Source organism: Brienomyrus brachyistius, unplaced genomic scaffold (assembly GCF_023856365.1).
Source record: "Brienomyrus brachyistius isolate T26 unplaced genomic scaffold, BBRACH_0.4 scaffold50, whole genome shotgun sequence".
NCBI classification, from domain to species: Eukaryota; Metazoa; Chordata; class Actinopteri; order Osteoglossiformes; family Mormyridae; genus Brienomyrus; species Brienomyrus brachyistius.
The window spans coordinates 1300555-1313091 of NW_026042325.1; the positions used below are offsets into that span (position 1 = coordinate 1300555).

The window sequence follows — 12537 nt, forward strand, 5'->3', positions numbered from 1 at the left end:
AAATATTGCCTGCCCACAAACCCATCAGCCACCCAGAAAAATGCCCAGTATGCTAGATGGCCAAACTGAGCCTGTCTATGCTGGGCTGGGCCTAAAGTAACTGTGCTATACTGAGTCTGGGCTGGGTCTAACTGTGTCATACTGAGCCTGTCTATTCTGGGCTGGGCCTAACTGTGTCATACTGAGCCTGTCTATTCTGGGCTGGGTCTAACTGTGCCATACTGAGCCTGTCTATGCTGGGCTGGGCCTAACTGTGCCATACTGAGCCTGTCTATTCTGGGCTGGGTCTAACTGTCCCGTACTGAGCCTGTCTATGCTGGGCTGGGTCTAACTGTGCCATACTAAGCCTGGGCTGGGCCTAACTGCCATCATGAACCTGTCTAAGCTGGGCTGGGCCTAACTGTATTATTCTGAGCCTGTCTGTGCTAAGCTGTATTAAACTGAATTCTGCCAAGTGCTAAGCTACCTTGATTCCTGCTTTACACATTTCTGGCTAACCCCTCCTGCATGCCCGCCTTTCCTGTCCGTGTCTGTCTGCATTCGCCTGTTTGGGTGCCATTGTAGCTCTGAAGCAGAGCCCTCCACCCCGCCCACCCTCACTCTGCTGTGTGCCAGTACACCAACCTTCTGTGTGTGACTGCGGGAGTATTTTTATTGATTGCTGCCACCCCCCCCCCTCTTCAGCATTCAGCTCCTGCATATGTTTTGTTTCTTCAAATCTGTGAACTCAGCTCCTTTTGCTGGTATTTCCGTTTGTGTCATATCAGCCGCACCTTAACCCCGAAAAAGGGAAAGTATGGTAAACAAAAGTCAGCTTCTCAGTGGCTGTGCTCTCTGGCCAGCGATGTTCTCAGACAGTTCCTTGGAGGAACCTTCTGAGAACCTCTATCAGGTCTTGATGTGTGCAAAGGGATTTTTTTGTTGAATTATGGAGGAAATTTATTGAATATGTGCTGCTCTTTATGCTGATATGAAAATATTTTAATATTCCTTAAAGACTCGCCAAGTTGCTGCATGGTAGCAGGCAGCCAAAATGCACTTGTGAATCAGGACTGAAGGAAAGTCTGGTTGACATTTTGTGTTTGGCGTATAATGGGGGATGTGGGGCTGGGGTGGTGGTGGGGGGATTGTGGGGGGGGGGGCTCATTTCCACAGTCTGAAGCTGCCCTGATTGGTTTCAGATCCTCATCTGGAAGCTGAAACTAAGGCCAGCCGCTGCTGTTCTCCGCAGGTGCTGGATCCGGCTCTGGGTCCGCTTAGGGCCCCAGTCCTTTTGTAGTGGGATTTGCGGGGACGGTGCTCCATGCTTTCTTGACGCTGCTGTGCCCTGCCTCCTTCCAGATCAGTCCCAGCTGCCTCTTGGGCCTTTTCTCCTCTTACTGGAGATTAAATCGCACATTTGTCATGGCTATCAAAAACAAACATGCGAGTTTAATTCAACATAAAATAAGCCAACAAGGGGTCAGTGACAGACGGCTGGATTATGTGCCGACCACTGGATCGCCATGGTATGAGAAATCCGTACTTTAATTTAGAAGAATTTGACAGTAGAATTTTTCAGCCACTGGACAAAGAAGAAGTCTGGTGGCTCCAATTAAACTGGGAAAGAGGATCTATGGTGTGTGTGTGTGTGTGTGTGTGTGTGTGTGTGTGTGTGTGTGGGGGGGGGGGGGTGACACGGGAGCGGCTCTGTGCTTTGACACATTCATATGGGTGTACCTGTGCACGTCAGAAGAACTCAGGGCTTCCTGCTCTCCGTCAAAGTTGCTAAATGCTAAACAGTGATGCGGGGATGTCAGAGAGTCCTCTGCTTTCTGGCAAAGCTCTTCTGCTGGAGATGTTTGTGCTGTGTTGCAGCCACAGTGAGTTAGCCAGTAAGATCATGAAGAACCCCCGGCATGTAGCCCAAAAGGACGACGTGCACGTCTGCATCATGTGTCTGCGAGCCGTAATGAACTACCAGGTAAACCGCACTCATTTTAGCTCTTGGAAACATGCTGCTCTGGGGTTATGTTTAAAAAGCTCCCTCTAGTGAATAAAAGCTGTACTGCATGTTATCTAAAATCACCCCGGAAATTCAACTCAAACATTTAAGTTACACTACATGGATAAAAATATTGGGACACACCTCTATATCATTGAATTCAGGTGTTTCATTCAGATCCACTGCCACAGGTGTATAAAATCAAGCACCCAACCATGCTGTCAGGTTTACAAACATTTGTGAAAGAACGGGTCATGATGAAGAGCCCAGGAATTCAAGCATGGTGCTGTCATAGGATGTCACCTTTGCAATATGTCAGTTTGTGGAATTTCTTCCCTGTTAGATATTCTAAGGTCAACTGTAAATGGTGTTATTACAAAGTAGGAGTGTTTAGGAACAACCGAAACTCACAGATCACAGTAAGAGAGTGCGGTCGCCGAGTGCTGAGACGCATAGTGCGTAAAAATCACCAACATTCTGTTCACTCCATACCTGCAGAGTTCCAAACCTCCTCAGGCATTAACCCCAGTGCAAAAACTGTGCACTGGCAGCTTCATGCAATGGGCTTCCATGGCTGAGCAGCTGCATGCAAGTCTCACATCACCAAGTGCAATGGCAAATACTGGATGGAGTGATGTCAAGCCACTGGAATCTGGAATAGTGGAAACGTGTTCTGTGGAATGAGTGTCGAAGCACGACTTCTCTGTCTGGCAGTCTGATGGACAGGTCTTGATATTGACAGATGCCAGAAGAACGTTACCTGCCTGACTGCCAACTGTGCCAACTGTAAAGGTTGATGGAGGAGGATAATGGTATGGGGTTGTTATTCAGTGGTTGGGCTTGTCACCTTAATTCCATTGAAGGGAACTCTTAATGCTTCAGCATACCAAGATAGTTTAGACAATTCCAGTTTTCACAACGTTATGGGACCAGTTTGATGAAGGCCCTTTTCTGTTCCAGCATGACTGTGCCCCAGTGCACAAAGCAAGGTCCATAAAGACATGGCTGGGTGAGTTTGGTGTTTAAGAATTTGACCCTGCCTGCACAGAGCCCAGACCACAACCCCGTCGAACACCTTTGTTGTGATGAACCAGAATGCAGATTGCAAGCCAGGCCTTCATGTCCAACATCAGTATCTGACCTCACAAATGCTCTTCTGGATGGATGGGCAAAAATTCCCACAGACACACTGCAAAATGTTGTGGAAAACCTTCCCAGAAGAGTGGCAGCTGTTACTGCTGCAAGGGGTGGACCAACACCATATGGATGCCTGTGGATTTAGAATGGGGTGTCATAAAGGTTCCTGTAGGTGTAATGGCCAGGTGTCCCAGTGCTTTTGTTCATGTAGTGTATATTTTAACCTGTATGTTACTGTAGAGTCTTTATATATTTTAAGTAAAATAACCATATGAGCAAGTGATGATGATTAGATGTGTATTAATCTGCCTGTTCTGCTCCTTTCAGTATGGCTTTAACCTCGTCATGTCCCACTCACGCGCTGTCAATGAAATCGCACTTAGTCTGAACAACAAGAACTCCAGGTGAGTGTCTGCTTCGTGGAGGGTGCACCTTCACTTCGGCTGGTAGCTCTGCCGGCTCCTGTTTACAGGCAGGTCTTTCAACAGGCATGAGCTGGTTTCCTCAGTTATTTGAAATGTGTCCTGGGGTGTTGTTAAGCACTGTTCCACCACGGGTCACTCAGAGAAAATCAAGGTACGAAAACCCAGAGCGACAAGGTTTTGCATATGGAGCATAATCTTGAATATTTTTAGTAAATATTGTCGTATTACACCCAGAATGCATAATGTCATGACGTGTTATGACAGTTTATTCACTGTGAGATTTGTTGTCCGTTAATACTGGACTGGAGTAGAAGTCATATAAAGCAGTGTCCCCCCCAATCAGGAAAACCACGTTTTATAAATTCACAGTGTCCCCTTCATGCCTATTTACAGACATTTTAATGATACTTGCGAATGTTTTAATTATGTTTAATTATTTTGTCATACTTTTTTCATTTTTGCTTCACAAGTGCTTTCTGCCACGTGCCAGGCCGTATCCTGCTAAAATAATGGTTAAAATAATGACATAGTGTATGAGATGACCGCGGCCTATTTTTCACAGCTAACCATTCTGGTGGCTTGTTCAGTAGCTGTAGGAGAACAGCTTGGGCGGAGGAATCGTTGCTTTTTACCAAAACCTCAGTGTCGAGCTGCTGAAGCTGCTGCCTGCCTGCATTCCAGAACAAAGGCTCTGGTGCTGGAACTCCTGGCTGCCGTGTGCCTGGTCAGAGGGGGTCACGAGATCATCCTGTCCGCCTTCGACCACTTCAAAGAGGTAAGGCGCCCAGGCAGTCTCTGCTGACACTGACCCCACAGCGTCCCGCCTTCCTCGGCTGCTTGGGGGTCCTCGTGAACGTGGGATTTTCCCAAGCTGAGAAAGCTAAAGAGAAAAAATGTTAATGGCACATGTGATTGATTTCATTCTGTAAGCGCTTGACCGTACTGAGGGTGGTCCTAATTTGTGCAGCGATAAAGATCCAGACCACTACACGAAAGACTACCGTTCAGGCATGACCATAAACGGAGATGTTAATTGCCTCGCAATTCAGGCCCTTGATTTTAGCCAATCAAATCTTAGTGTTAGTGAGCTGCAGCCCGATGTTATTTATTACATTGGGAAATAGATGTAAACGTTTTAAGCAAAAATATAATCAATGACCCTCATCTTAAGCCATTTTCACACATGAACTCCAGGCATTGTCTGGAGAGTCAGATCCGGACTTTTCCAGACTTGTCCTTCTACACATGTGGCACACAGCCGGAGGATGTCTGTGTCACATGTGTCCACACCTACTAGAAATACTCTGGTAGGTATAGAAATGAGGGGTGGTTCTTGGGTAGAGCATGCAGGAGGCAGGACATGGTGCAGAAAGTACTGACAGATTCCTCCAGTGAAACCTCAGGCTCCTTCAGAGTCGAACGATGAGGCCGGTTCCTTAAGCTTAAGCTTAAGCAGTTTATTAAGACAGAATGAAGACGTTACAGAGAGATGTTTCACACGGCCGGTTCAGTGTCTGAGGGATGCAGGCCCTTTATCTATGGTCTTCGTCCAGAATTATGGGGCCGGAAGGTTAGACGGCCTTGGTGACACTGAGCTGCATGAGAGGCAAAGAACATGATGTGAGCAGGCAAGTTGTAAGAACAGAAATATGAAATGGAAGAAATGGAAAGGCAATAAATGAGTGAACTAAATAAAAATAACTTCAATAACTACAAATTAATTTGGAAGATCCTTCAGAACAGTACGGAAATCGCATTGTTTTGTTAACAGCAATACTGGCAGAAGTTTTTGAATCTAGTCGTCTCTCCAGTCAGCCATGTTTGTTGCTTCTTCTTAGTGTCAGTGACGCTTCTTCTCTGCCCTCGAATGTTTCTTTTCTTTCATTTTCGCGTTATTCTCTCGACAGAAATGTCACCAAAGCACCTCTCACTCACGTAGAGGCACCTCGTAATAGGGAGCTAGCGGTCCGTTTAATGTCCGCTATTGACTGATTTGGACATTTCATTCACACATACAGCCCCCCCCCTCCCAGTAATGTCTATAAAAGTTCAGGGTGGCGGTGCATGTCTGACGGAGAGCTTAGTGGATTTTACAAAGATTGTGCAGCAAGGAAAGTGAGGGCTGGGTCAGTAAGGATGACAACTACACTCCCCACCCCGCAGGAGTGAAAAGGGCAGGCTCAGCGGAGGCATATTTCTCAGGAATAATTGCTAAGAACATGGACATTCTGTGTCCTGCCTACACAAAATGGCCGCCCTGAGTATGGACTGCGAGGAAAAACATCTTCTGTTTATTTTCTGTCCTCTTGCAGTGTGTGGGAGTTTGGCTGTTGCCGGCTCTCTCCCATTCCCTTTTCTGTCATCTTCCCATTCCACAAACTCCTATAATTAGGAATAAATTGCTTTCTAAACAGCGCGTCGACTCCTTATAGGGGTGTTACGAGGGCAGATTGTAATCAGAGGGTTTGCCGCCGTACCATAGCAACCAGACCGTGTGCTGGGAGCGCCTGGCCGTGGTGAGACGCTTTTGTCGCTGTGGCCTGGCTGGTCACAGGGGCCTTGGGGGGGGGCATCCTGACACGTGTGGCCCCGCCCCCAGGTGTGCCGGGAGAAACAGCGCTTCGAGAAGCTCATGGACTATTTCCGCAGCGAGGATGGAAACATCGACTTCATGGTGAGCAGAAGTCGGAGTGTGTTCCATTGAAATGCCGTGTTACATGTAGGGGGTGGGGGGGTGACCTGTCCGTATCTAGGACTTCAGGTGAAACCACGATGGCCAATCACAGCCCTACAGGTGCTCAGGGTCCAGGTGCAGATTAGACAGGAACCCCCCCCCCATACCTTCCCACAAAGTGTTTAAATGTATTTCCATATACAGCAGAGTCATGACCAAGCCAATGTAACAGTCATTACCTGTATGGATTGATTCCTAGGAGAGATGAAGTTTAAATGAAATCCTCAGTCAGCAAGGCATGAAAACCACATAATGAAGGTATGTAGTTATTACGAATTACAGTATCGCAGGTTCATAACTCAAACGTGTCACGCAGGTGGCCTGCATGCAGTTCATCAACATTGTGGTGCACTCCGTGGAGGACATGAACTTCCGGGTGCACCTGCAGTATGAGTTCACCAAACTGGGCCTGGACGAATTTCTGGAGGTGGGTGACTTCTTACCTGAGCTTGGGTTCAACTACATTAGCACGGTGTGCCATAGCTGTCGAGTCTCCGTTTGGGCCGGGAAATACCGTATTTTATCCCTCTTTCCAGCCGTCCTCCCGGATTAGTATTGTCCTGTAAATCTCCCGTATTATAATATAGTTTTTTTTTTTAATTCCTCTGCATCTCCAAACTGAACTCTGTCAGTAGCCTCGCGAGAACTGCCACCTGCAGTAGCCTGGGTGCCAGTTATCGCGAGATTAGTGCCGACAGCGGGAACAAATCCGGAAAAGAAAGGAGAGAGATGGATGGATGTGCAGAAGGAGAAGGGCACTCCTGCCAAGAAACAAAGAAGTCGTGTAAATATATCGGAAAACGGGACAGTGAATTTACTTTTCTAAAGAGGAGCAGGATGGGGCACAGTCACGTGTCCGGTAAGATTTGTAAATGCGATTTTAGTGTCTCCCATAGGGGAGGGAACGATGTCAGGCGGCATGAAACATCCGGCACATGAGTGAACATGAGAAATTAAAAGAAAATGTGTAATGACAATAAAATGTAAATGACAAGTGGTTAGATTTGTCGTATACCTGCCTGTCTTAAAATGTAAGATACTGGAGCCTGGTTGGGGAGGTGGGCTGGCTCGCGGCGGGCGCTGGAAAATTCCCCTTATTTTCAGATCCAAAACTTGACAGGTATGCAGTGTGCCGACCATCACGTCCCCCCTCCATGCCCTCTTTTGGGTTGTATATTACATGGTGACACATTACTTGAGGGGGATGCAGTAGTACATTCTGACTTAGTTTCTGCTTAATTAATACATTAAGTGTTAATTACATGCTGATACCAAGTTCGTTCATCATTAATCGATTATAAAGATTCATGTATTTTATGAAGTTACTGTGTTTGTTCATGATGTGTATTAAGTGAAGTGTTACCCATTCATCTATATCAGCATTACAGAACTCACTGACTTTGTAGCTGTTTCTGAGATGTGACCGCCAGTGAGCTAAATACAGGCTTCCTCATTGTACTTTATAGTATCTGGGACCAGAACTCACTCCGTCCTCATGCAATCCAACAAAGAACTTTTGTTGAATATCCAAAACTCCCTAAGTCCCTTGAAATTTTCCCAAAAATGTATCTCATGGGCCGAGCGAGTTTTGGAAATTTTCTCTGCATATGTGTTTTTTTCCATATTGTATCATCAGATTTCATCATTCCTTTATCTACACGCTGCTTTGTTTCATTAGGATACATCACATAACTCCTCCCTAATTGTCACAGGAGAATTACTTGAAATCAGCTGAAAGAACCATTTGAGATGCATGATGCTATCTGCTGGATCGTGGGAAGTGCTTGTATGGGCAGCAGGCGCTGCGGTGCTCAGCCCTCAGCATGTCCAGCTTATCTCAGGCTCCCGTCTCACTCAGTGCAGAATCCTTGTTTCGGCTGGTCACTGGCTGTTCTTCTCCTCCATGCAGAAATGCAGGAACACAGAGAGCGACAAGCTCTCGGTGCAGATTCAAGCTTACCTGGAGAACATGTTTGATGTGGGAGGCTTACTGGAAGATGCTGAGACCAAGAACGTGGCTCTTGAGAAGGTGGTGGACCTGCAGGAGCAGCTCTCCCATGTAAGGTTTCCCTCAGCATCTCTCTTAATACTGCTGCGTTATTTGACCGATAGCTTCCCCTCACCTGAGTTGTGTGCTGACTCAGTATTGAAAAGGTGAAAGCTAAATAGCAACAAGTATGCAGCGATGGGCAGAAAAGGTATCCCTCTTTCAAAGTAACATGACCCAACTTTGAAAGCTTCCGGCAAGGAAGGTCCATTAGGAAAACCCAGTTCTGCAGTTCTGAACCGCAAACTGCTATCTACTGCCACCATGTGGCCACTCCTGATTCCGCTTTTACTTAATACCCATCCATCCATTTTCTATAACATTTCATCCAGTAGTGTCACATGAGCTTGGAACTTATCTGAGAACCTATAGGACCGTATGGGACAGGGGACAGCTTGAATGGGAACTGCCAAAGTATTACAGTGTGGGGCTCATCCGGGGGGGCACGGGGGCTCAGCCAGCAGCCTTGTTAATTCACACTTCCAGGGTTATGGGTTTGAATTCCACCTCTGCTGTTTATGTTTGCATGTCCATCCCCCGTCACGCAGGTCTCCTATAGGCACGTCAGCTTGCTCCCGCAGTGCAGACCCTAACTTAGGCTAATTGGTGTCTCTAAATTACCCCTAGAATACCAAGCGTGTGAGAATATGCACCCTGCAATGGACTTATTTCCCACGGTGTGATTCCCATCCCTGCACTGCCTGGGATAGACTCCTGCAGGCACGGAATGGGGCTAATTTTCATCCTGGGAGATTTACGTCCAAGCCAAGTGCATTCTGGGGAAACTTGATAAATGATGCCACAGTTGAAATTAATATCGTGATAAAAAATTTTACTGACATTTTACGAAGGAAAAAATAAGAAGCATATTGAACTGGTCAAGTCTGACTTTTTCGGCTCCTGCTGGTCTTTCTAACATCCATCCTTTGAGAAACTTCCAGTGAGAATCAACAGCAAGCGACTAGCTGTGGCACAGCTGCCACGACGCTCACTGCTCACCGTGATCACACCGATCGCACAAAAGGTTGTGGTGATCGGACGAAAGATCGTGCTGCGTTTTTGCGGATTTTCCTATGCAGAGCAATTGTGATCTTGCGCTGGTTAATATTATGAAGCATTGTTGTACAATTTTAAACCAGTCAAATTATTTCGTTTCTGAGTGGCACAACAGCTAAGTGGCCCACCGGAAATTCTACCGAGTGTCCTGGGTGGAACTCTTTAAAGCAATGGTCTCCGACATTTTTAGTAGTGAGAGCTACTTATACAAAGAAAATTTGATCTCGGAGTCACAACATTATATTTTGGGGGGGTGGGACTCTCCCTCAGTAGATTTTGCTGACCCTGGGGGGGACGGGGAGGTTCCCACTGATATATTTTGTTGCCAAGATAATATTCTGAGTGAAGGTGATACTGATTATCTGTTGACTGGGAATGATTTAAAGATCTCCCTGTCGATCATGATCGCCTTTTTGGGGAACCCTATTTTACAGCCTTTTATAAATGAATGGCAACAATAAGCCCTAATTCAACACTCCTTTACCCGAGGGAATACAGGCACGAGGACCACCACCAACATCGGGCCCTCTGCCTTATTCCTCATCCTCCAGTCTGTCTCCTTGTGTCATTTTGTTGACAGAAACAACGCCTGTCGTTCTCTCGTTGCCTGTTTTCTCGCTCGGGACGTCCCGTGTCCTCTTGCTGGAAAGGTCACCCAACGCCACCATTCTCAGAGCTGTGGAATTACGAGGGAGGTGAGGCAAAACACTGCCCTCCTCGACTGGCTGACATTTGCAGCCACTTGGATTCCAGTACAGAAAGCGCAGCTCGAGCTTCCTCTGCTGCGTCATCCTGCCAGGCATCTCTCATTTCTTATTGATGCGGCTGATAAAGGGAGGGGGGGGGGAGGGAGAGCGAGAATCGGAGGGTGTGGATCTGAGAGATCTGCTGGCATTTCTGCTCTTCAGATCGATTGCTTTCGTTCGAAGTCTCCCTTTTTGCATTCTGTGTCCTCCCTACTTTTTCATACCTACTTCTGCGTCCGAGCCCCACGTGCGACCCCAGTGAATATTCGCTATTTCTCCTCCTTCTCCTCCTTCTTCTTCTTCTTCATCTTCCTGGCAGGTGACAGAGAAGCTGCAAGAGGTGGAGAATGAGACCATCATGAAGGTGGCAGACCTGGAGAAGCAGCTCCTCCAGAAAGACAAAGATCTGTCTTCCGTCAAGGTAAGATCTCAGGATGTTACTGTGCTGTCAGTCACTGGTTTATTCTCATTTGTCATCTGGTTCATTCTGGCATAACAGGGGCCTTGGTTGGGGGGGGGGCATCTTAATGTTTCCTGAGTTCTTTTAGTGTTAACTAGTGACAAAATGTTTGGGATTGGCTGTGTGTAAGATCAGCGGTACCTTCCAGTACAACGGTAGTAGAACAGAAAGTGAAACTAAAATTTATAGCCACAGCAAACATTATTAGATTAAATGATTACGGTTAACAGTTCTCATACTCATTCAGTGTAGGTGCCCTGGCACAGAATCACATAGGCTACAATATAAAGTAATACGATAATATTATAAATACTATACTATATTACTATAATACTATATTATAAATATTTATAATATATAAAATAATATAATAATACTGCGTGTTCTAAGACTCTTGAATACTTAAGATTTTATTCACGCTGATTGTCTTCTTCTGGCCTATAAGGAGACGTGTGAGGCGGCGAGTTCCCAGGTCACCACGCTGAGACGCATGATTGAGGAGCAGGACGTCGCCTTCCAGCAGGCCAATGTGGAGAAGAGCCTACAGGAGAGTGGGCAGCTTAGGACGCTCCACCTGTGCCCACAGCCACAGGGAAATGCCCCCGAATGTGCCCCAGCGGGAGGGAGTGACGACCTCAGAGGGGGTGCGGAGCCCAGGGCTCCAGGGAGCAACTGCCCCACCACTGTGGAACCACAGCCTCAAGCTCCACCCCCACCACCACCTCCTCCACCACCTCCACCCTTACCTTCCACCTCAGGTATTGTCCTTCACCTTCCTGACAGATAGGGGGCGCTGGAGAGACACTGTCTTCTTGTTATTCTGCACCACTCATAAGCATATTCCATGCAGCTGTAACACTAGAGTTATTGTAATAGTTAGGTAATGATCGGGCAGATAGGAGAGACATTATCTTAGACACTAAAAAGCCCCAGTAGGTGAGATCTTAAAGCTGATATAATGAAAATGATCATGCAGCTGTGACTCTTCCCCTCTACTGCCCACAGGGGAGGGTCCCATGATTTTGGGTCCTCCACCACCAGCGCCGCCACTACCGGGAACATCACCCTCCGTCATCCTCAGTGCCGGCCTATCAGGTGAGAGGAGCGAGATATCTGGCCGCCTGTGAGATTGCAGTGCGTCTTCATCGGCATGTGCGAGTGTGATAGCACTTGCTGTTTGATGGACCGTCCTATTGCTTTGCAGCCATTCGAATCAAGAAACCCATCAAGACTAAATTCCGACTTCCTGTGTTCAACTGGACGGCTCTCAAGCCCCATCAGATCAAGGGCACCGTGTTTAATGAGATTGATGATGAGCGAGTTCTGGAGGTGAGACAGAATCTTCCTGTGTCACTTTTCCTATTACAATCTCCCTCCCCTTTTCTGTGTCACACACGTGGGGAAGCCCCAGCAACACAATGCATCCCAGCCCCATGTCGTGTACAGTCTCTGCTCTCGTTTTGTTGGGTCGCCCAACTTCAAATGCAGATTCCTGCTGTTTTCTTCCTCCTAGGAGCTGGACCTGAACAGGTTTGAAGAGCTTTTTAAAACCAAAGCACAAGGCCCCATGATGGACCTTACCTGTCCCAAGGGCAAGGTGTCCCAGAAAGCTGCCAACAAAGTTACGCTTCTAGATGTCAACCGCTCCAAGAACTTAGCGATCACACTGCGCAAAGCTGGCAAAAGCACAGAGGAGATCTGTAAGGCAGTCCAGCTGTGAGTGTCACCCCTATAAAACCTCCGCAGTCACACTCAGGAATGGAATGGAAGTGCTTGTTCTGTTGGTGTAACGTTGGTCACTGCTTGATGGTATCCCAGAATGCAATGTTTATTCAAGCGCTTACTACGCAGCCAGAACAGTCCTTTTCGGGAAAACAGACCACTTTAAAGTTTTGGGGCACTACACGGGTTACTGAGTGCTGTGGAAAGTTTCTTCTAACATGATGTC

At 47.0% G+C, this 12537-nt stretch overlaps 1 protein-coding gene across 3 annotated transcripts in view; it reads left to right on the forward strand.

Annotated features, from left to right (window-relative positions):
• Positions 1-12537, forward strand: part of LOC125723559 (formin-like protein 3) — a 36817-nt gene that overhangs the window by 15032 nt on the left and 9248 nt on the right. For 2 of the 3 annotated variants that reach the window (XR_007386925.1, XM_049000274.1), the window contains exons 6-16: positions 1858-1963; positions 3449-3525; positions 4228-4321; positions 6146-6220; positions 6597-6707; positions 8190-8339; positions 10449-10550; positions 11035-11347; positions 11595-11684; positions 11794-11918; positions 12103-12305. Coding sequence is in view for 1 of the 3 variants with exons in the window: in XM_049000274.1 (XP_048856231.1) it covers positions 1858-1963; positions 3449-3525; positions 4228-4321; positions 6146-6220; positions 6597-6707; positions 8190-8339; positions 10449-10550; positions 11035-11347; positions 11595-11684; positions 11794-11918; positions 12103-12305 (1446 nt within the window). In the remaining 2 variants the exon portion in view is untranslated. Of the gene's footprint in view, positions 1-1857; positions 1964-2737; positions 2797-2944; positions 2994-3448; positions 3526-4227; positions 4322-6145; positions 6221-6596; positions 6708-8189; positions 8340-10448; positions 10551-11034; positions 11348-11594; positions 11685-11793; positions 11919-12102; positions 12306-12537 lie in introns of those variants that run through there. The other variant, XR_007386926.1, reaches the window with a different exon arrangement.